This window comes from Mauremys reevesii, linkage group 2 (genome assembly GCF_016161935.1).
Source record: "Mauremys reevesii isolate NIE-2019 linkage group 2, ASM1616193v1, whole genome shotgun sequence".
NCBI classification, from domain to species: domain Eukaryota; kingdom Metazoa; phylum Chordata; order Testudines; family Geoemydidae; genus Mauremys; species Mauremys reevesii.
In genome coordinates this window covers 207,376,733-207,397,469 of record NC_052624.1, presented here as the reverse complement: position 1 = coordinate 207,397,469, position 20,737 = coordinate 207,376,733, and the positions used below count along the sequence as shown (strand labels likewise).

Below are 20,737 nucleotides of genomic sequence, written 5' to 3'. Positions count from 1 at the left end.
GATTGTGTTTTAAACAGTGACCTAATAGGGAAAAGGTTCCAAATTCCATTATACATACAGTTTTCTAATAGCACCTCTTTCTTATCCTAAAAAGCCAAGCATTTTAAGTAACAGGATGTAACAAAATGGAATGTGGCCCACAACCTTCATCATTGTGGTGAATGCCTTCTCTCTTGCTTTCTCTCCTATATTACAGTTACCCTTCCACATGAGAAAACAGGTGATAGCTGAAAACCTTTTGAAGACTTCCATGTGTCTTATGTTATCTTAAAATGACGTATGGAAGATATTCAGTGTAAAAGTTTCAGAGTGGTAGTTGTGTTAGTCTGTATCAGCAAAAACGAGGAGTCCTTGTGGCACCTTAGAGACTAACAAATGTATTTGGGCATAAGCTTTCGTGGGCTAGAACTCACTTCATCAGATGCATGGAGTGGAAAATACAGGAGCAGGTATAAATACAGGAAAAGATGTGATTTGCCTTACCAAGTGTGAGGTCAGTCTAACAAGACAATTCAATTGACAGCAGGATACCAAGGGAGGAAAAAGAACTTTTGAAGTGGTAATGAGAGTGGCCCATTTCAGACAGTTGACAAGAAGGTGTGAGTAACAGTAGGGAGAAATCAGTATTTGGGAAATTAGGTTTAGGTTTTGTAATGACCTAACCACTCCAAGTCTTTATTCAGGCCTAATTTGATGGTGTCCAGTTTGCAAATTAATTCCAGTTCTGCAGTTTCATTACCTATCACTTTACTATGTAATTTTAAAATTTATATTTCTAATAATCTTTCATTATTCTACTGAAGTGCTAAATTCTGCAGGACAAATTTTTGAAAATACTTCTAAAGATATCAAAAATATCTTTTATGAGGCACCTAAGAAACAGAAAATTTACTCTGAATGGATGAGAGGATAAGTTAATGCTGAAGGTAAGGATATAATGCAGTAATGATTAGTATGAAGATAGCAATTTCAACATAATTTTATTTATTTTTTCCATAGTCTTCAACCTTCACATCTCCTATAGGAATCCTTCAATGCAAAAATGTGTTTTATTTTTCATGATCCTATCTGTCCTAAGACTCACATCTTCTTTACCACAGGCTCCTGTTTTTCTATGGGTGTAATGGGGAAGAACTGGATTATTTATTGTATTGTTCTACAAAAACCTCCTTTTGTTTGTTCTATGTGTTACAGGTATATTTGTTTCCTCTAGTACACAGCTTCAGTTTTAGTTTTAAAGGTTATGCTCAGATACAAAGTTGATGAGGGACAAATCCTACACCTACTTAGAGACTATTCATATCATGTATCTAATTTGTAATTAGTATGTAAGTACTAATATCTGTAGGAGGATCTGGACTCTTCACAAATATTAGTATTAGATAATATCCCGTGTGAAGTTGGAAAGTATTAATTGCCATAAACATTTCACAAATCAGAAACGGAGGCACAGAGATTTATTGACCGATTTTCAGAAGTACTGAGCACCACAAATTCCACTGAAGTCAATAGGAACTACAGGTGCAAAGCCCATTTGATAATTAGGCCTTGCTCAAGGCAACACAGGAAGCTTGTGGCAGAAACTACTAGCTATTTTGTCAGCAGAGAAGCAGCTTTTCAAAGGTGAATAAATTGGCCTAATAAAAAATGAAAAAGCCTCCATTTATCCTCTAAATGGAAAGTACAGAAGCTGGAAAATTACATTTGTTAAAAAATAGCTGTTTTTCATTTAGTGTGATAAAGAACACAATGGAGAGTGCATAGACATTTTTTTCTCCAATGTACTAAAAAAAATCCAACATAACCAATTTAAAGCATTCTAAAAAAATTACAACTTTTATAAAATTTCAGGCAGTTATAATTTGTTAACTTGCAAATCCCTAGAAAGCAGAATTTGTAACAGAAATAACTGTCCTTTGATAGTTAGCAGAACAAGCACACATAAAGTACTTCACTTCTTGAGCAAACACTCTATTTCTCCTAAACATAACCATATGTAATATATTTTTTGCTGACATCTAGATTTGAAACTCATGAATCAATTTTAATTCTTATTTATAGACTTCAGAAACAAGCAAAGTCCAGGCAAGTCTGTGTTTAATGTGTCTTAAATATTCTCTTCTCCCCACCTTTTGAAAAAAATTAACTATCCTTCAGGCATGTCTTTGATGTTATCATGGAAGATCTAATTTTACCCAACACTGTGGGCCACACTACGGAAGGGCTAGGCATGAAAAAGTTTGCCTAGTGGCAAAATTACCTGGCCCTGCCCAATATACATTTTAAAGAGAACATGCAAATGTATAAAAAAAACCAAAACTTTAGAAATATGCACTGAATGTCCCAAATAACTACAGAAAGGGGCACTCAACATTACCCATAAGTCTTAGTTTTTTCAAATTCACGGTTAGACAATCCCTCTCTGATGCTCCAACATATGATCTGCTGATGACATCACATCCACTACTGAAACCCAGCTTAAGACTGAATCAAATCAACCAGGGTAAAGATAATATTTTAAGAAATAAACACAATGTTGTAGTTTTTCAGGACATTCTATAAACTTATTTTTTCACTCAGGATACAAACTAAGATTTTTTTTTAAAGTAACCAGAATGCAATTGGCTGGTAAATCTTTTAATTAATGTCAAATTAATTTCCTTTTAGCGAACAACAAATTAACAAATGTTTTTGACCATGTACACAAACCCTCAAGGCCCAACCTTGCAAGTTGCTGAGTGGGATCAAACATCCCAGTGAAATTAGTGGGAGTTGAAGGCAGATGCATCTTATAAGATTGGGCCATTAGGTATTTGAAAACTAAGGATCCTGCAATCCTGCCTCTACAGACAGATCCCTGTAATCCTAGGATCCTGCAATCAGGCCTCCATAGACAGATCCCTGTACTCGTTTTGAAATCAGTGAGACTCCACATAGGTGGAACCATCTGCCTACGAGGATCTAATTTGCACAACTAAGGCCTACGTTAATACCCAACAAGTCATCTGCTGCTCTTCCAAAGTGATTTGCATTGTCTTTAATGTACAACAATGCATTTTTTGACGTTCAAGTCAAATGCTGTTCTTAATCAGTTCAAAAGAACTAATCATGCATTAACAACTATTCATGTGATTTAAGGTTTGAGAGACCAGGTTTTAAGTTTGGACCACATTTTTAGAAAGAGAAAAACACACATGTGAATCATTTAAAGAAATATTATAAATATGATAAAATATAAAAATTATAGGCTGTGATAATTCCTCTCATTTTTGGATGTTTTTTAATTCTCCCCAATACTCAAGAATGCAGATGTACAATGCCTTCTAAGAGCCATAATCATGATACAACCAGTAGCACAAAGGCTGAAAAATATAATGCAAGAATAAATAGCTTCTATTATAAATTTACAAATTATAAATTCCTGCTTCTATTATAAATTTCATTGTGAATATTTAAAACTAGAGGCATTACCACTTGGCATTTTCTCATGTCAGAACTACTAGTGTTAATATATATACAGTCCATTGGTTTTATGTATCTGAAGAGGTAAGAAGTAAGGGAAATTAAAAAAACAAAGGAGAAAACAACATTGGGCTTGGTAACTTGTTTTTCCTTTAAAAATAGTGAGTTTCAACTATGAAGCATTATTATCAAATAGCACTAAGTGCCTCCAAAGCAACTGTAACAGTCAGTTCAGGTTAAGTAACTTTACTTGGTAGATTTATGAGCTCATTTATAGAGTTTATTTGCTTAGGTTCCAACCCTGCAAGAATGTTCAGATTTTAAAGCCAAAAGAGACCACTGTGATCATCCAATCTGACCTCCTGCATAACACAAGCTATCGTAGTCAGAGACGTTTTGTACTGGCTCACCTGCAGGATTGGAGCCTTAGAGTAAACTTTTTTACTTCTAAAAACAAGCACAGCTGCTACAAATAGCCTCCTAATCTAACTGTAAACAAAGTTTCTTCATACTAACAAGTACCATTTTACGTACACAGGGGCATAGCACAGGAAGGGACTTCTGGGTCATCAAGTCCAGTCCCCTGCTATCAAAGGCAACCCCTTCATATAATCCTGTTCATAAATAAATCAAACTCCATCAACATACAGCATCAGTTGGAATAATTTACCTTGTACTTCTTTATCATGACATTCTTTTAGTTTGGACCACAGATCCTTGAAGATGTCACTAGTAGATTCAGCAGAGCTAGGGCTTCCACAACCTCCTCCAGAAGCATTCATTTTGTCTTCTGCAATGTAACTTTTTTCGCTGATCTTATCTATGGTACTTGTTCACTATCTTTTTTAGTTTTAAATTACATAGCTATGAAGTTTGTTTCTGAAGACAGCGGCATGCCTGTAATGACAGATTGACAACATTTACATTTGCATGTATCAGAGTATGACTTGCAGCCATGGATGAAATACAAAGCCCACTGCCTGTCATTGTCAAGTTGTGCTTATTTAATGACAATCATTCACCTTAAAAGTTTGGTAAGTGCTAATTATCTTGCCGAAAGCTAAAAACTAATGTATAATAAAAGCTGTTATTTAAAAAAAACCAGCTACCAAATTCAAATTAGACAACAGATTTTAAGGATCGTTCACACTTTTTCCATGTTTGAAAACATTTTAATCTAATTCCTGATTACCAAAATTACCTTATGATTCCCACATTTTACAATTTGAAAATGCTTCAATACGATTTTGTACAAGGGGCCAACTGGCTTAAAAAAACCCCACAGGGTGTGCACATGTATTTCTTTATGCATATAATTCTAGACACAGGCCAAGAATGCTCATTCCTAAAAGAGGAAATCAGATGAAGATGAACACTCAGGTTCCCCTGGTAGTTTTCCTCTAAATTCTGCCACCAGGAATGGGATTGACTCATCACAGAATATGAGGTTGGTCCCAGAACTTGCAGATCCCCCAAAATCCATAAGGATCTTGGGATCCATCAAAGTCACAGAGTCCTGTGTCTCTGCATTGAATCGGATTCCTCTCAGACTCCAGCAATATGACTCAGATGGAGTCACACTGCAAGGAAATTCCCCACCTACTGCTGGTCCTGCTGCCTTATGAAGGGTTCCACAGTGCAGAGGATCTCCTCAGGTAATCTAAGAGGAAGCAAGGTGCTGTGGTTAGGGCACTGCATTGGAAATCTGAACTGGATTAATTCCTGGTGCTGACACAGATGTGTGACATTGGAAAAGCCATGCAATCTGTCCCTCAGTTGTGAAACTGTGGTTAATTATCTTTCCTCTCTCCCAGTCTCTTTACATTGTAAACTTTTGGGGTCAGGGACTGTTTCTTCTTATATGCTTGCACTGTACCTACCCACAATTGGTCCTGATCTTGATGGTTATTGTTCTATAGTACAAATAATAAGTAAGTACATGAATAATCCCCCAGCCCTTTTGAGATACTCTTAAACAACGATTCTGACCAAGCATGCTGGAGACTGACTTTTAAGACCTGCAACTGGAAGGGGCCAGGGCTCCTTGAGTTTCTGAGGTAAAATGCAAAACTTCTCCTCAGACCCAGCAAGATCTAGGAGTAACCAAGCAGCTGTACTTCCTAATGTACAAGTCCATGAGCTACCTAAACATATGTATTGAGGCTGCAACCTCTCTCACAAACAATAGGTCTCCTAAACTCTTCATATTAGAAAGGATTGTTCAATGGTTTGAGGGCTAACTTAGGACATGGAATACCTGGCTCCAAGTCTTTGCTCTAACACATACTTCCTGTATGACTTTGGGCAAGCCACTTAACCTCTCTGTGCCTCACTTCCCCATCACTAAACTGGGATATTAGTAGTACTTTATTTTACAGCAGTGTTTGAGGATAAATACATATAAAAGAGACTGTGTGGAGGCTCAAAACGTGCACCTTACATAAAACAGACATCAGACAGCCCCAAATATGCTTGAATCTGCTTTGGCTCTTGCAGATTGAATTATGTGACTTATTGCACTGGCTATAAGTTTCAAGTTAGCGAAGGTTCTCATATTAAACACAGCTCAACAGAAAACAAGTTACCTTTTAGAATTAGGGATAACTAATGGTCACCAACTGAAGTCGTGATAGAGGTCTCCATACATCTTCACAGCTGAAATGCTTCACTTTGAGCCATCATACAATGCTTCTTTGTGGAACCCATTGCCTAATAACATTAGGAATGTCTTTTAGACATTTATTTTCATTAGCTTTTAAATAGAGCTGCCTGACAAATCACCTATCTCTCTATGAGCAGTCAAGACAGTGGAGCTCAGATGATGTGCCCTTGCTTACAGACTTAGATGTGAACATCTAGGGTCTGTCATTTTCAGTTGGAGGGCACGTGATTCTAGAATTTTCTTCCACTTTTGGGGATTGTCTCTAAGGTTGTTCTGCACAAGTTTCCCACCACATTTATCTTCAGTGGTACATAATGCTGAAATTAAAAGAATAAAAGTAGTGGAATTGTCCTAAGCTCCATCAGCTTTGTGACCCCAAAACGAGATGCCACTCATGGCAAATGTTCAACACATGATCATGCATACTTTGCTTACTCTCCTGCCTCTAGCAGTCAGTGTTCAGGAATATCCCTGGACAAAGCTGGGCAGTTGCATAAGCACAATGGGCACATGATAAAAATGAAAAAAGCTGAGTCTGGATATTAAGAACTGATTCTAAAACAGCCTTCATGGCTCTGAAAAAGAGCTTGCAACACTGAACTGTATATGAATGCATGACTGCCTCCAGCAGAGGGAGGAGCAGGAGAAAGCTGCCTGATACTACCCACTGCTCTAAAGAAGAAAAGGCATACTGCTTGGGGTTCCAACCCTTTCCTCTAGCCCATTGGCTTTATAGCTCAAATTGGGATAATTTTTCTTCCCTAAACACTATCCATTTTGGCATCAAAATGAGAGGTCTTTCCCAGTACACTGCGCAGGATTTTGTAAGATATTGTCCATCTCTTCTCTTACATGTTTTCCATCAACAGTAGCAGTTACTAGATTGACAATTTAATTACTGTAACTAGATGTCTGTGTTAACACTTCACTGAGATTAACAGGGCAGTTCCTTCACTCAGCTGTATTGGTGCTGCTCTCTATTTGTTACCAACGTTGGGTGCACTAGCTTAAGAAAGTATCAGAGGGGTAGCCGTGTTAGTCTGGATCTGTAAAAGCAGCAAAGAGTCCTGTGGCACCTTACAGACTAACAGACGTATTGGAGCATGAGCTTGCATGGGATGCATCCGAGGAAGTGGGTATTCACTCACGAAAGCTCATGCTCCAATACGTCTGTTAGTCTATAATGTGCCACAGGACTCTTTCCTGCTTTAGCTTAAGAAAAGCTCTTGCAGCCAGTAACATTCATAACACCATGATACTGTTGACGCTCCGGCGGTTAGACAACTATTAAAATTGCAGGCAGCCACAAAAAAACTGTCTATACAAGGACTCTCAGAAGTAGGTATTTTTGCAGAACAGGCACAGCCTTAGTCTGAGTGCATCAGCTATAAGGCCACATGCAGCCTTTAGAGCCACCAAAGTTGCCCAGAGAGGATGCATCACTTCTTCTCCAGGCTGAGAGGTGTGTGCGCTTCGCAGGAGCCCAAAAGGGACAGCTGTGTTTGCAGCCCTGTCCATGGGCTGAGAGGGCCCAATTTCATCTTCACTTCCATACAGTGACTGTCACTGTCAGTAACCAACGAGCAGCACACCGGTCTGAGCGGGGAGGAGGGCGGACTGCAGTGTCACAGCAGGGGTGCGAGCAGGGGCATGGGGCAGTATCGAGGGGCTGATTCAGGGACCCCAGGGAGGGATTCTGAGCTGGCTGCTGGGGGGGTGGGGGGGCGTGTTCTTGTGGGGCGGGGCCGGGGAGCCCAGGGGGCACCTGGGGGCGGTTGTTCGGGGCCGGCACAGAGGGGCTGTTTCTGGGAAGGGGCCGCCCAGGCCCCGCCTCACCGCGCGTCTCCCCCGAGCCCGCCGGCCGCGCGGCAGGGCTGCCCCGCCCGGGTCTCGGCGGCGGCGGGCGAGACGCCCCGGCAGCGACACGGTGACGGCAGCTGCGCGCGGGTCGCGCTACCAGCGAGGGACGGGGGCGGTTACCTGGCGGCGGCTGGTTGGTCTCCGGCGGCTCGGCGCACACGGCGGGAAAGAGAAAGGCGGGCGGAGCAAAGCGCTGCGCTGCGCCCCCTGCCGGGCGCCTCAGGAGCTGCCCCTGGCCGGAGACCGCCGGCCGGTGGGCCGGCGACTTCTCGCGAGACTCCCCTCGCACTCTCGCGAGAATTCCTGGCCCCTGGGTCAGGGGGCTTTTGGGGAGTGATAATTGGTGATACTCTGAGGAGCGGCGTGGCGCGCGCGTGGTCCCTTGTGTGCGCACGTGCCGCGGGGCGAAAAGCAGAACCTCCTTGCCCCAGCCCGCTAAACGTCATCATGGGGTGCAATAGCCAGCACGTGAGTGGCGGGGTCTTGGCACCGGCCTGGAGGGCGCCGCTCATGTTCCCCACAACCTACTTGTTATAAAGTCCCGGCTCCTAGAACGCCGCACGCAGCCTCCTGCTCCCGGCCCCCAGTTCCAGAGCGCCCTAGGCCGGCCCCGGCTCCTAGTCCCAGAGCGCCCCACGCCCGCTCCTAACCGCGGGTCCCATAGCGCCCCACGCGGACTCTGGATTTCCCCCTGAGTTTGTGAGATCCCCACGTGAGGGGCTCTGCATTCCAGCCCCGTGGGCGTAAAGGAAAACACCATATAGCGAGCGAAGAATCACAGAGCTGGCGGCGCGGGAACCAGCATGAAACCCCAGAACAGGAGCCAGCGCCTAGCTCAAGACAGCGCTGAGTGCCGCTCGTGTAAATCCATCCTGGTGGGAAAATGAGGTTGCAGTTTGGGAGCCTAACCTTAATTGAAAAATGTAATCCACGAGAAAAGGCCCTTCCTGAAAAGGGAACAAATTCACCCCTGTGGTATCCAACATCAAAGGCCCTGAGCTTTGGAATTTATTGGCCCCACGCTTTGGAATTCCCTTGGCTGCTAGAGCCTTAATCTGTTTCTCATCAGGTCATGCTGAAAAATCCATTTTTTCCCCAGACTTTTGGGGAGGGAAAGGTGTATTGAGGGTTGGGATCTGTATAATGACATTTGAGAGCTGTTGTTTGAGAGTATTTTTTCTTTCCCTTCCTGATTTGGGGGAGGCTCTGTATTTATGGTTAGTATAGCAGAAGTGCCTAAAGCTCAGGAAAGGTACATTCTTATGTTTTATATAAGGGTATAAACATGTAGGGCTGGATTCTCCTTGTAAACTCTACTGCAGTCTGTTCTATACTTACTAACCTCTATTGAGGAACTAGCCCATAGAACATCTTCACCCAAACTACAGGGAAACACTTATTGAGTCCAAACCTGTTCTCTGCAGGGAAGCAAAACTAAGGGACTTTAATTTGGAAGTTTACGTATGTATAAACTGAAGGATCAGATCCAACTTTCTACTAACTATAGTCTTCCTTTTCAGTGCTCCATTGTACACACACAAAAACATCAAGAATGTTGTAGATACGGCTTAGTTATGAGCTTGGAAGACATGCCCTTGCTTGGCTGTGGGCCCGTCCTTCAAACACATGCTATTTTACTCACATTAGTAAATGAGTTATATGTTTTAATGTTTACCATATCAGGTCTTAATTGCTATTTCACCTTTCCCTTGTTAGATTATTCAGTTTAGTCACATACTTGAAAGCTTAAGTAACTAGAACAGTGATACTCAGACCTCAGTTGTGCTGGAACCAAATTAGTGATCAACATTACCCAAAAGAGCCATAGGAGTGTGAATTCATTGTTTCTCTTATTATATTACTATGTATTCATAATTAAACAGTATGATGCAGGGAAAATTGTATATTTATATAAATTTTATTTATAAATAAAATACAGCAAAACGATTGAACAAGTATTATTTTATCAACTACAAAATGAGTTAATAACATAGTAAAAGCATCTTGATTGGTTAATAACGTTGGTTAATAATTAATTCACACTGTTTTATTGTATGTGCTGCAAAGGACACATTAAAGAGCCACTTGCAGCTCAGGAGTCTCGGTCTGAGTATCACTGCACTAGAAAGTAAAGATAGAGATAAACTGTTTCTAAATCACAACTAGATCTAAAATATAAAGAAAAGCTTTCTGAAATATGGTCAGATTAGAATCAAGGCGGACTTGTGCATACACTTTAACTATGTTGAAGATTTTACAAGTCTCAGTTATTTTACATACCTATAACTAACAAGGGCTTTGAAAATCTTTGTAGCCCATTTTCCTTCTCACTCCAATATTGTTTGTTTAATCACTTTTTAACAAAAATAAACTTGACTTTAGCGCAACAGCTAAAGCAGAAGTGCAGTTAGTTACTGTAGAGATTTTTGTGACTTCCGTATCATCTGAAAACCGAAAATATGCTCCTACGTTTTTCTTTTGAAGCCTTCAAGCTTTGAGAGTTCAGGACTAAGAAGACTTTGCTTGCAGCTTTCTCATACTGAAGAAGGAAAGCTGTCCTTGAATTTATGCTAAGCTCTGATAAGTAACAGTAAAAATCACCCTAAGTTGCTAGGTTAGTAATGCTACCATGAATCAAACTCATGTTTTGGTCTATAAAGCTGCTCTAGGAGAGATTATACACATCACCATGCTTGGATTCAGATTTCTTAGGAATTAACTGCTTAGTAAAATTAATTAAGTCTTGGTTCTCTTAAGCATGAGAAAATAACTTTTTTCTCACAGGTAGTCAAGTTTCAATGCATCTCAAAGTTTGTGGAAATAGAACACTCCTAGTATATTTGCACAAAACCCTACATCTTAGAACATAAGAATGGCCATACTGGGTCAGACCAAAGGTCCATCCAGCCCAGTATCCTGTCTACCGACAGTGACCAATGCCAGGTGTCCCAGAGGGAGTGAACCTAACAGGTAATGATCAAGTGATCTCTCTCCTGCCGTCCATCACCACCCTCTGACAAACAGAGGCTAGGGACACCAAACTTTACCCATCCTGGCTAATAGCCATTAATCTTATAGTTCAGTTACATGGTGTGAGCTGTAAAGTTCATCAAAGTTAATTCTGAATTGTAATTTTACTTCCAAATATGTATTTATAGCTAATGAGCTAACACTGCAATGAGGAATCTAGGTGATCCAGTAGATTTAAAAACAAAAATAAAATAAATTGATCTGCTAAGTTTATGATGAGAAGTATGATATGGCGGTATGCAAAAAGCATTGCAATACACACAGAACAAATCACTACTTTATTAGTATTGGTAATTACAAACACTTCTGCAATTTTTTTCCCTATAAACTGCATGATCCCAATTCTTTCATTGGTTTTTAAGGCAATGTAACTCCACTGACTTCGTTGGAGTTGCTCCTAATTTAAACTGCAGTAATTGATACTAGTATAAGTATAATAGTGTTTGAAAATCATATTACAGTGAACTTTTCCTCCCGTACCTACTTTCCACTAGAGTCATTTATTTGAATTTCTGCAGAAAAACCTGACCCACGGTGACAAACTTGACCACAACTTACTGAGCTACCTGACTAATTAAATGTACTAATGAACTACTAAAAAGCATGCTATTCCAAATTCATTTACACTAGATGTTTAAGTTTACTAATTGAACTGGAACACCATATCATTCATTTAACAGGAGTAAATATTCACACCTAGACAATAAAACTGTGGGAAAAGACTCTGGCATTGTTCTGAACAAATTCAAAAGTTTCTGTGGACTCATGGCTCATGGCCAGATTTCAGAGGAGCCCTTTACCTGACACATTAACCTTGGTGTTAGAATACTTATCTAAAAACAACTCTGAAACAGGAGGTGGAGTCTAGTTAAATCGATGTAAGGGTTGCTGTTAGTATGGAACTGTTAGTTATCAACTATTGGCTAATATTAACGTCCTTGTTACTGAATGACCTGGATTATTTACCAGTAATTTTGTCAAGCTATTGATTGAATTACTATTATTGCAGTGCTCCCAGAAGAACAGATATAATGAAAAGCCTCTTATTGCACCAGTAGCTTAGGGGCTGCATCAATGTCTAGTAGGCATTCTTAGAACATTAAGTGATCCTATAGATCATATACATGAGTGCAATAGGGCTAGGGCAGATAAGCAGGTAACTCAGAATTCTGTGCTTTTATTAGCTTAATTTAGATGCAAAGATTAAAAACAACGTTGAGTTACATATCTTAAAAATCACCTAGAAAATCTACATTTGAATTTTATTTTGCCATTTTATCAAAAGGATGAGGAAAATGCTTCCTTTTTACTCTAAAAAACGTGTGTATGCATTTTTGTGCTCATGAAAGCTACTGGCTCAACCGCTCTAGCAAGTGAAATCCCCATTTATCCACATAACAAGTAAAGTACATTTCTCCCCACTGCATGGCCAGTGTGTTTATGACCTCTCTGAACTCTGGAAGATCCACCTCCTGGGTAAATGTGTAGTCCAAGCCCATTAATTCTTTGGTCTGTCTGTTGACAGCCAATAAGGATGTCAGTTATCCTCAGCTGTAATGGTGCTTTTGTAACTAGGTCTTGGGCCACAGGGCACTGGACTGAGATCACCAAACCACCAAGAGATGGAAACACTAGATGGCATTTGAACGAACAGACTAGAAACTGGCAATTCTCTGAGCCACCCAATCCCCTCTGTTGGGGAGCAGATAGAGTTTGCTACAGCTCTGTGGTGCTGAAAACAGTTACTCCTGGTGGGACGACTAACTCCACCAACACTTGATTCTAGTTCTGCTCAGAGGAACACTCCTTAAACCAGTTTCTCCAACCACTTTTGAAGCCTAGTCAGCATCAATTCTTCCCTTCTAGCACAGTGGAGAAACATGGAGAGAGAGAAGGCTGAATGGGCTCCCTCTCCAGATTGCTTAGGGTTATTATCATGCCAGTTTAAGGAACATGAGCCATAGGACTATGATACTAGCTCTGATAGCATCCCAGTCCTACAGTTAGATAGCACCCAGTTCTGCACATACTGGCTACCAATTGTAGAGCTTATTACAGTTGTAGTTATTACTACCTTAAGTAGTCCCACTGAAACACTTACTAGAACGACCAGCTCCATAATTACTTCCAAAACAAAGGGCAAGTTGACACTACCGCACTACAGCTGTGCCACTATAGTGCATCTGGTGAAGACACGCTATGCCAACGGGAGATCGCTCTCTCATCAGCATAATTACTCCACCTCCGCGAGAGGCGGAATCTATGTCGGAGGGGGAGCATCTCCTGCTGACATAGCGTGGTATGGACACTGCTTTAGGTCGATGTAACTTACATTGCTCAGGGAGGTGTCGTTTTCACACCCATGAGCGGTGTAAGTTGCATCGACTTAAGCGGTAGGGTAGATCAGCCCTTTAAAAAAATTCTTTTTCCCTATCAGTTTGATCCTCTTCCTTTATTACACAGTTATTATACCTCTGTCTTACCACTGGAGCTTAACTTGGAATATTTGGCAAGCATACCTAGTAACAGATTTGGGAATAGTGTATGTTAATATCAGTGACAGATCAGGGAGAGGAACCAAAAGTGCAAAATACGTTATTGTGTAGCTGTTTTAATGGCAGATTTGATTTACTCCAGCTTTGCAAAATCATCATAAACATTTACCATCATCCTTTACTGTGATGAATGATGGGACTTTAACAGAAACACAAACAAAACCCTCATGTAATACTGACCTGTCCACCCCCCAAAAAACCCAACTCAACCAAACAAAAAAGTCACTCTGGGTGAGTGGGCAAGTAGTATTTGAAAGTCCGATTTATATAGTTGGAATTTTAAAAATGTACTGTGTTCCAGTGCTCTAGATTTAGAAAACAAAGGGCTACTGGAGTAATTTATAATCTACAACATGTCCCCTGCCAGACTGTACAGTATATTATAAATTAGAGCAAACTCTGGACTTACACTGCTTGACAATATCCCTTTCAATATAGCAGGGCTGTAGGCATATACAAGTAATACACTGCTATGATAAGAACACAATAATAATCATAATACTTTAAACTTCTATTGTGGTTGTCATCTAAGGATCTGAAAATGCTTGGGAGATATTAATTAAGCCTTGGAACAACCCTGCAAAGTATTACCACCTTTATTTAACAGATGGAGAACTTAAGCACAAAGAGACAAAGGCTAGATCCTGACTGTAATGTAAGTTGAGCATGCTCAGTACTACACAAAAGGCACTCAGCCCTTTGCAAGCTTGGGCCCTGACTTGTCCAAAGTGTCACAAGCAAGCCACTGACAGAGTTGGAGGCCCAGGAGTCTTAACTCTTATTCCCTAACTCTCTGATTTTGGTTTGTCTATAGCACCCATCACCATGGTGTGTGTCTATTAGAAAACAATGCCACACAATTCCCATAAATTAGAATGCTGGGTCAAAAACATTTGATCTACCTGTCTGTATACACAAATGCACTTTTCCCAATACTGATACAGGAAACATTTTTGTGAATGAAAGATATCATCTGACACAATAGGTATATTTATATTTCCTTTTTTGGGAAAAATATTTATTCTTTAAAATATGTAGATTGTTAATATTTTACAATTTTCAGCAGCAAAGGACAATCTGATTTTAGCCCCTAAAAATGAACCAAGTTTTCTGAACTGTATTCTTAGTCTCCAGGAGAGTGAAAAACCTTTCCTTTTGTTCTTTTCCTTTTCCCCACACTTTGAAGAAAACATCTTCTTTTATCAAGCAGACACAGTGCTGCCAATGAGAAGGTCAGTTCAGCCTGTCATTCACAGCATTTTTATGATGTTCAGGAGGCCTATTTACTGGCATTCTATCAGAGAGTAATAAAGATAACTGTTCACTTTTACATCAACCTGGAGTGCCAATCTAGTAAGCAATCACTGGGATGAGACTTCCTGTTGTGAGGTTATCTTAAATTCTCCTATACTCTGTATAGATCATCATTCCCACAAGCTGCTCTAAAACATAACCCACTAGGTACAGAATGTTTCTCTACATCTCACAGAAGACCTGTAATTATTTTCTCTAAAGATACACTTAAATAAGCTTCCTGGGGAGAGGGAAGTGGTTATAGGATTGTTTTCAAAAGTATAGTTACATAGATGACAGGAAGATTCACATTTACTTCAGATTAAGAGTTATTTGTTCTAACAGGCATGATAAAACCTGTCTTCATTCCTTTCTATTCAGCTCAAGTACTTCTGAGCGCCAGTAGTTAATCAGTTACCAAATTCCATAGCCTTTGTTTTCTATACTATTTTATTCTTATTTGACACTGTACATGTGAATATACTCAGATTCCAGACACTCACAATTTTCAGGGCTGTATGAATCTGGGGTTCTGATTTGGGCTTTACTCATATTGCAACTGTGAATTACTTATTACACATCAAAACATATTTAAAGTAAGCTTCTTACATCTAAGAAACAGCAGGCTTCCTAACATTGACCATTAAGTCAATTATGGTTATGCTAACTCAAGGTTTGTGAATTAACAACCCTCCATAAAACTGAATATGTTTTTAAAAGTTGGTCTAAGAAGAAATATAACAGTAGTAGCACTTTGTGCTTGTATAGCACTTTACTTTGCCATAACAGCCCCCTGAGTTAGATATTATCACATTTACAAATAAGAAAACTAAGGCAGAAAAGTTAAGAGACGTTCCCAAGTTCACCCACCAAGTCAATGGCAGAGCCTAGACTAGAATTCAGGAGTACCCATCTCCCACTCCTGTGCTTAGTCTAGTAGACTATGCTCCCCATCTAATATTATTATAGACAGAATAGTTGATGTTCAGCTAGATACAGAAGTGTCAAAAGTTCTACTTTCAAAAATGTCACCAACAACCACAGAAGCTGGAATTAATGTTATTTAATAAATAGATAAATTAAAGAAACAGATACTATACATCTTTAAGTGTGGTAACATTGATTTTCTATGGTGGGTTTCTTAAACAAGTTCAATATTTAAAGAAAGATTTTTAAAACTCACCCTTTTGTTTTAAGTGTGAAAAGTTCTGTTCTCGATCAGGGATGATGAATATTTCCTGCTGATTTTCTGTCAAGCTATAAACCGCAGGCATAAATGAAATGAGGAAGCTGCTGTGGACCACACTAGAGAATGCTGAGAAGAGATCTGCTGCACCTAAGATACATACAATGTGCAATGGATAACCTAATATGCCTTTCATTTAACTGGCTGGGCAGGTTTCTACATTCTGTAGAACATGGAATCATACCAGAATTTGTTGGCATAACAGGCCTGTCAAACCGGTTTCTCAGCAGACCAGGAACCTGTCCAACCAGTCTGCATCAAAGGCCAGCCCAACATGCTGCAGCTTAACTCAGTTCAGCTAGGCTTTGTACGTGGTGAATCATTCACGCCTCCATCAACTCCCAACATACTACTTTGATAGAATGATGTAGCCTCCAGCAAAATAATTTACCAAGGGGTGGGGGAATGATATATCCGTGTCACATACAGCAAGATCCTATTGTAAATTCTCCTTCATTACATATGTAGATGCACTAGTCTAAAAGGTTTGCGTTTCACTGGCATCAACACAGAGAAACAGGGAAGAAAACCATTTATTTTAAAGCAAAAGTAACACAGGCTAATTGTAATTAAATGACAGTAAATTTTTAGCACAAACAAAATGCTAAAGTCAAATCCTGCCCTACTCTCCAGACCCCTTCATGAGTTCTACCCTGTGTACTGGAACCAAAGTAGTTCCTTTGCACATGGGGGGACATGGTGCTCAGAGCCTGCACAGGGGTCTGGTGAGCTGTGTCTGCTGGGTTTCTTCTGCCTCACTGCAGGGTTTTTTTGGAGGTGAGGCAGGTCAGAGGAGGGGCAAGGTATGGGCAGCGTGTCCACAACTATCCAGAACTACTTGCCAAACACAACCCTCCTTCCATATAGGGGGCACAGACTCCAACAGTGCTACTGTAGCTTATGGCCTGTTGCACTGCTGCCAGGCACTTCATGGCCTGGGACCAAGGATCTTTCGGGAATTGCCCTGAGCACATCATATTTATTCAAGCTGCAGGAAGGAACCAGGATTTTCCTCAATAGAATCTTGTCCTTATAAACCTGTATTTTCTTCCATGTAAGAACACGGGTCATAATGTTCAAATCTGGTGGCATGATTTTCAGAAGTGCTGAGCACCCTCAACTACCACAGAAATCAATGAGAATTGTGGGTCTCAGCACCCTTGAAAATTAGCCCACTGGTACCTAAAGTTAGACTTCTAAGCACATACTTAGGCTCCTTTAATTTAGGAGCCTAACATTAGGCATCCTGGCTTGAAAAATGTCACCCTATTCTTTTTTTATTTTTTATACTGCCATAGATCCCCATTTTTAATCAATTTTAATTACAGCTATTAGAGATCTAGTGCAAAGTGCAGAGGAAATTACCCTCCCCTTTAACCAGCCTTGTGTAAGGTATTCCCCGCTTTTTTATCATAGACCAGGATAGCTAAGACAAAGGAATGGACGTGTTAGCACGAGACCCATGAAAATATTTGTTTTCATGTGAGACGGTGAAGCAGAATGTGAGACTATGTTTTGTGAAGGATTTGGAAAGTAGGAGCTAACTGTGAAGAAAGCAACCAGATTGGTACATTACAGCTGAAATGACAGCTGTGCACTGTTTATGCTTGCAGTCACACAACCTCAGGCTATGATTTCATACAGCTAAGCAGGGCTGGGCTTGGTCAGTACTTGGATAAGAGGTTTACAAGTAAATCTGCTGCAGGAAGTGGTTTTGGTGATTTAGTGATTCACTGAGTAGTAATGAATCAATGCCATATATGATAGGGGCATTGGGTGCTGCCATATTTCAGTCAAAACATAAAACAGAGGTCATGGCAGATTGTGATTATTAAAGACAAACTGTGAAATCAATGACCTGATTTTTCCTCTGAGCCCACTAATTTACAACAGGTCTCCAAAATATACTGTTAGAAATCAATGTTACAAAGTTACATTGTGCTTTTGGTTCTCTTTGATGCAGATTTTGATTTTTTTTCCCTACTAAAGAAGGCAGCACAATTGCTTCATCCTGAAAACACAGAAATCTAAGATCTCCCCTCTCTTGTTTCAGATAGTCACTTTTCATAGAATATTACAGTTGGAAGAGACCTCAGGAGGTCATCTAGTCCAATCCCCTGCTCAAAGCAGGATCAACATGAACTAAATCATTCCAGCCAGGGCTTTATCAAGCCGGGCCTTAAAAACCTCTAAGGATGGAGGTTCCACCACCTCCCTAGGTAACTCATTCCAGTGCTTCACCACCCTCCTTATGAAATGATGTTTCCTAATATCCAACCTAGACCTCCCCAACTGCAACTTGAGACCACTGCTTCTTGTTCTTTCATCTGCCACCACTGAGAATAGCCTAGCCCCATCCTCTCTGGAACCCTCTTCAGGTAGTTGAAAGCAGCTATCAAATCCCCCCTCACTCTTCTCTTCTGCAGACTAAATAACTCCAGTTCCCTCAGTCTCTCCTCGTAAGTCATGTGCCCCAGCCCCCTAATCATTTTTGTTGTCTCCGCTGGACTCCCTCCAATTTGTCCACATCCCTTCTTAGTGGGGGGACCAAAACTGGACACAATACTCCAGACGTGACCTCACCAGTATAGAGGGGAATAATCACTTTCCTCAATCTGCTGGCAATGCTCCTACCAATACAGCCCAATATACCACTGGCCTTCTTGGCAACAAGGGCACACTGCTGACTCATATCCAGCTTCTCATCCACTATAATCCCCAGGTCCTTTTCTGCAGAACTGCTGCTTAGCCAGTCGGTCAGTTTTGATGAACTTTGAATAAAGAAGGCTACTGTAAGGGAACATCACAGAGATACACTGCTTCAACTTGAACACACTGCTATGTTTCTTTGCAACTGAAAAAAAAATTACCTTCAATTGTTAATGACCCTTCAGCTTCACTCCTTAAAAGCCACACTAATGATCATCTGTAAGCTCTTCCAGTTTATGTAACATTCACAGAGAATCTTCTTACAGATAAAAGACTCAAAAAGTGACACAAATATAAAGTAAAACAACCTAAATGGTGCAGGCACAAACTTGCTCTTATAGTAAAAGTATGCACATTCATATCTGCAAGTATTCATTACAGAGAGTTTACAACATACCTCCCTGTAGCTATCAAAAGCTGCTCAGTACTTTCATGAACAAATTCAGATAACACACACAAATACCCCTATCGGAATTAGCTAATATATCTCTCTTCATGACAGGTTATGTGGCAGGGTAAGGGCAAAGAGAATTTTGATGCAAACTGCAGCATAGAGAATAACCTGATAAATGGGCCAAGCCCTAGCCTGGATGATGCAATGAAGTGGATCTAACCCTTTGCTACAGGAAATCTTGCCAGCCAGGGGATTCCTCAACGTAGGCCAGGGAATGAATATACTTTGGTGCTCCTCTAAGCAGGAACTGGGTTGGGTCCTGGTTAGCATTTGCTACAGCTGATAATTTGCTGATGACCATTTCTCAAGTATTTCCTGAGCAGGTTTGCAGGGCTGGACAGTGGTAGCATATCAAGCCAAGTCAGAAAAAGAGAACTATCATTTTCACTACTCTCAACACAGGAGTGAGTTTGAAACAAAAATGGGGGAATTTTTCCCCTCAGAGAAACAAACTTTGAAATGTTATTCCTTTGCATTCCAGTTCTGCCTCTTCCTCCACAGATGCAAAGGGCCCTCTTGTAGCAGAACCAGTGCAGTTTATCTATCAAAGGGGGGAAATTAGGGTCTGGGGAGTTTATGCACTGTTGTGTGATATCAAGCCCTGCTTAGCATGGAGTTCCTGTGGGCTGTTGAGAAGGCAGATTTGGAATGGGGGAGAAGCAGGGCTGTAGGATTTACTCCAATGAGATTCCAAGGCCCTTTCCACCTTCAAAGGAGATGAGATCTTCTTGAGGGTCTCCTATCCAAGTGGTGACCAGATCTGACCTTCCTTAGTTTATCAGAGCACCCCAACTCTTATTATGCAGTGATATGATTGCAGTTACTAGTGCTCCCTTCTCTAGATTTTTAAAACTTGTTGCTTATAAGATTTATCTTCTCCTTGTAATAATTCATCTTTACAGGAAAGCCAGGGATTTGTTATAAAAATGATCAAGGTTAATAACTGGCTATTATTTGTCTTCTCTACTCTAGACTAACAAATATTTTTGTGTTGCCTACAAATTGGCTACCTCGCTGTTTACCCCTTTTTCTAGATCATTAATGTATTAAGTAACAATGGTCCTAGTATGGAACCTTGAGGAATCCCACTGCTAGCCTTTTGCCATGTTGAAATTTGATAATTTATTTCTCCATTTTGTTTTCTGCCTTTTTGTCTTCTGCTTTTCAATGACCATTTCTGTAGGGCTAAATGAAAGTAATTTGTCAAGGATTAATAAATATATATCGAGTAGTAAAAATAAGTTTAGTGAAGCAGTATTTGTACCGTATCTGTAAAGCTGCTAATCTGCTTTTAACCAACCTTGCAAGTCACAATCTAATATTTTTAAATTATAGGTCATTACAAGTGGGGCTTGTTAAACCCACAGCTAATCACCGTTGTTTCAAAAACACGTCACTCTCAGAACAAAACAGTAACCCAGACAAGACTTGGAGAAACTGGCATTTCCCTAGCTCATGTGTTCCAT

General features: G+C 40.4%; 1 protein-coding gene across 3 annotated transcripts in view; it reads right to left on the bottom strand.

Moving 5' to 3' along the window:
- Nucleotides 1-8,260, bottom strand: part of RBBP8 (RB binding protein 8, endonuclease) — a 63,101-nt gene extending 54,841 nt beyond the window's left edge. Inside the window, exons 1-3 of one of the 3 annotated variants that reach the window (XM_039526066.1) lie at nucleotides 8,105-8,259; nucleotides 6,048-6,171; nucleotides 4,133-4,359 (exon numbers count right to left, since the gene is read on the bottom strand). In XM_039526066.1, coding sequence (XP_039382000.1) covers nucleotides 4,133-4,244 — 112 coding nt within the window. In that variant the 5' untranslated portion in view covers nucleotides 4,245-4,359; nucleotides 6,048-6,171; nucleotides 8,105-8,259. Of the gene's footprint in view, nucleotides 1-4,132; nucleotides 4,360-6,047; nucleotides 6,172-7,960; nucleotides 8,066-8,104 lie in introns of those variants that run through there. The other 2 variants (XM_039526067.1, XM_039526068.1) reach the window with 2 other exon arrangements.
- Between the last annotated feature and the right edge of the window lie 12,477 nt (nucleotides 8,261-20,737).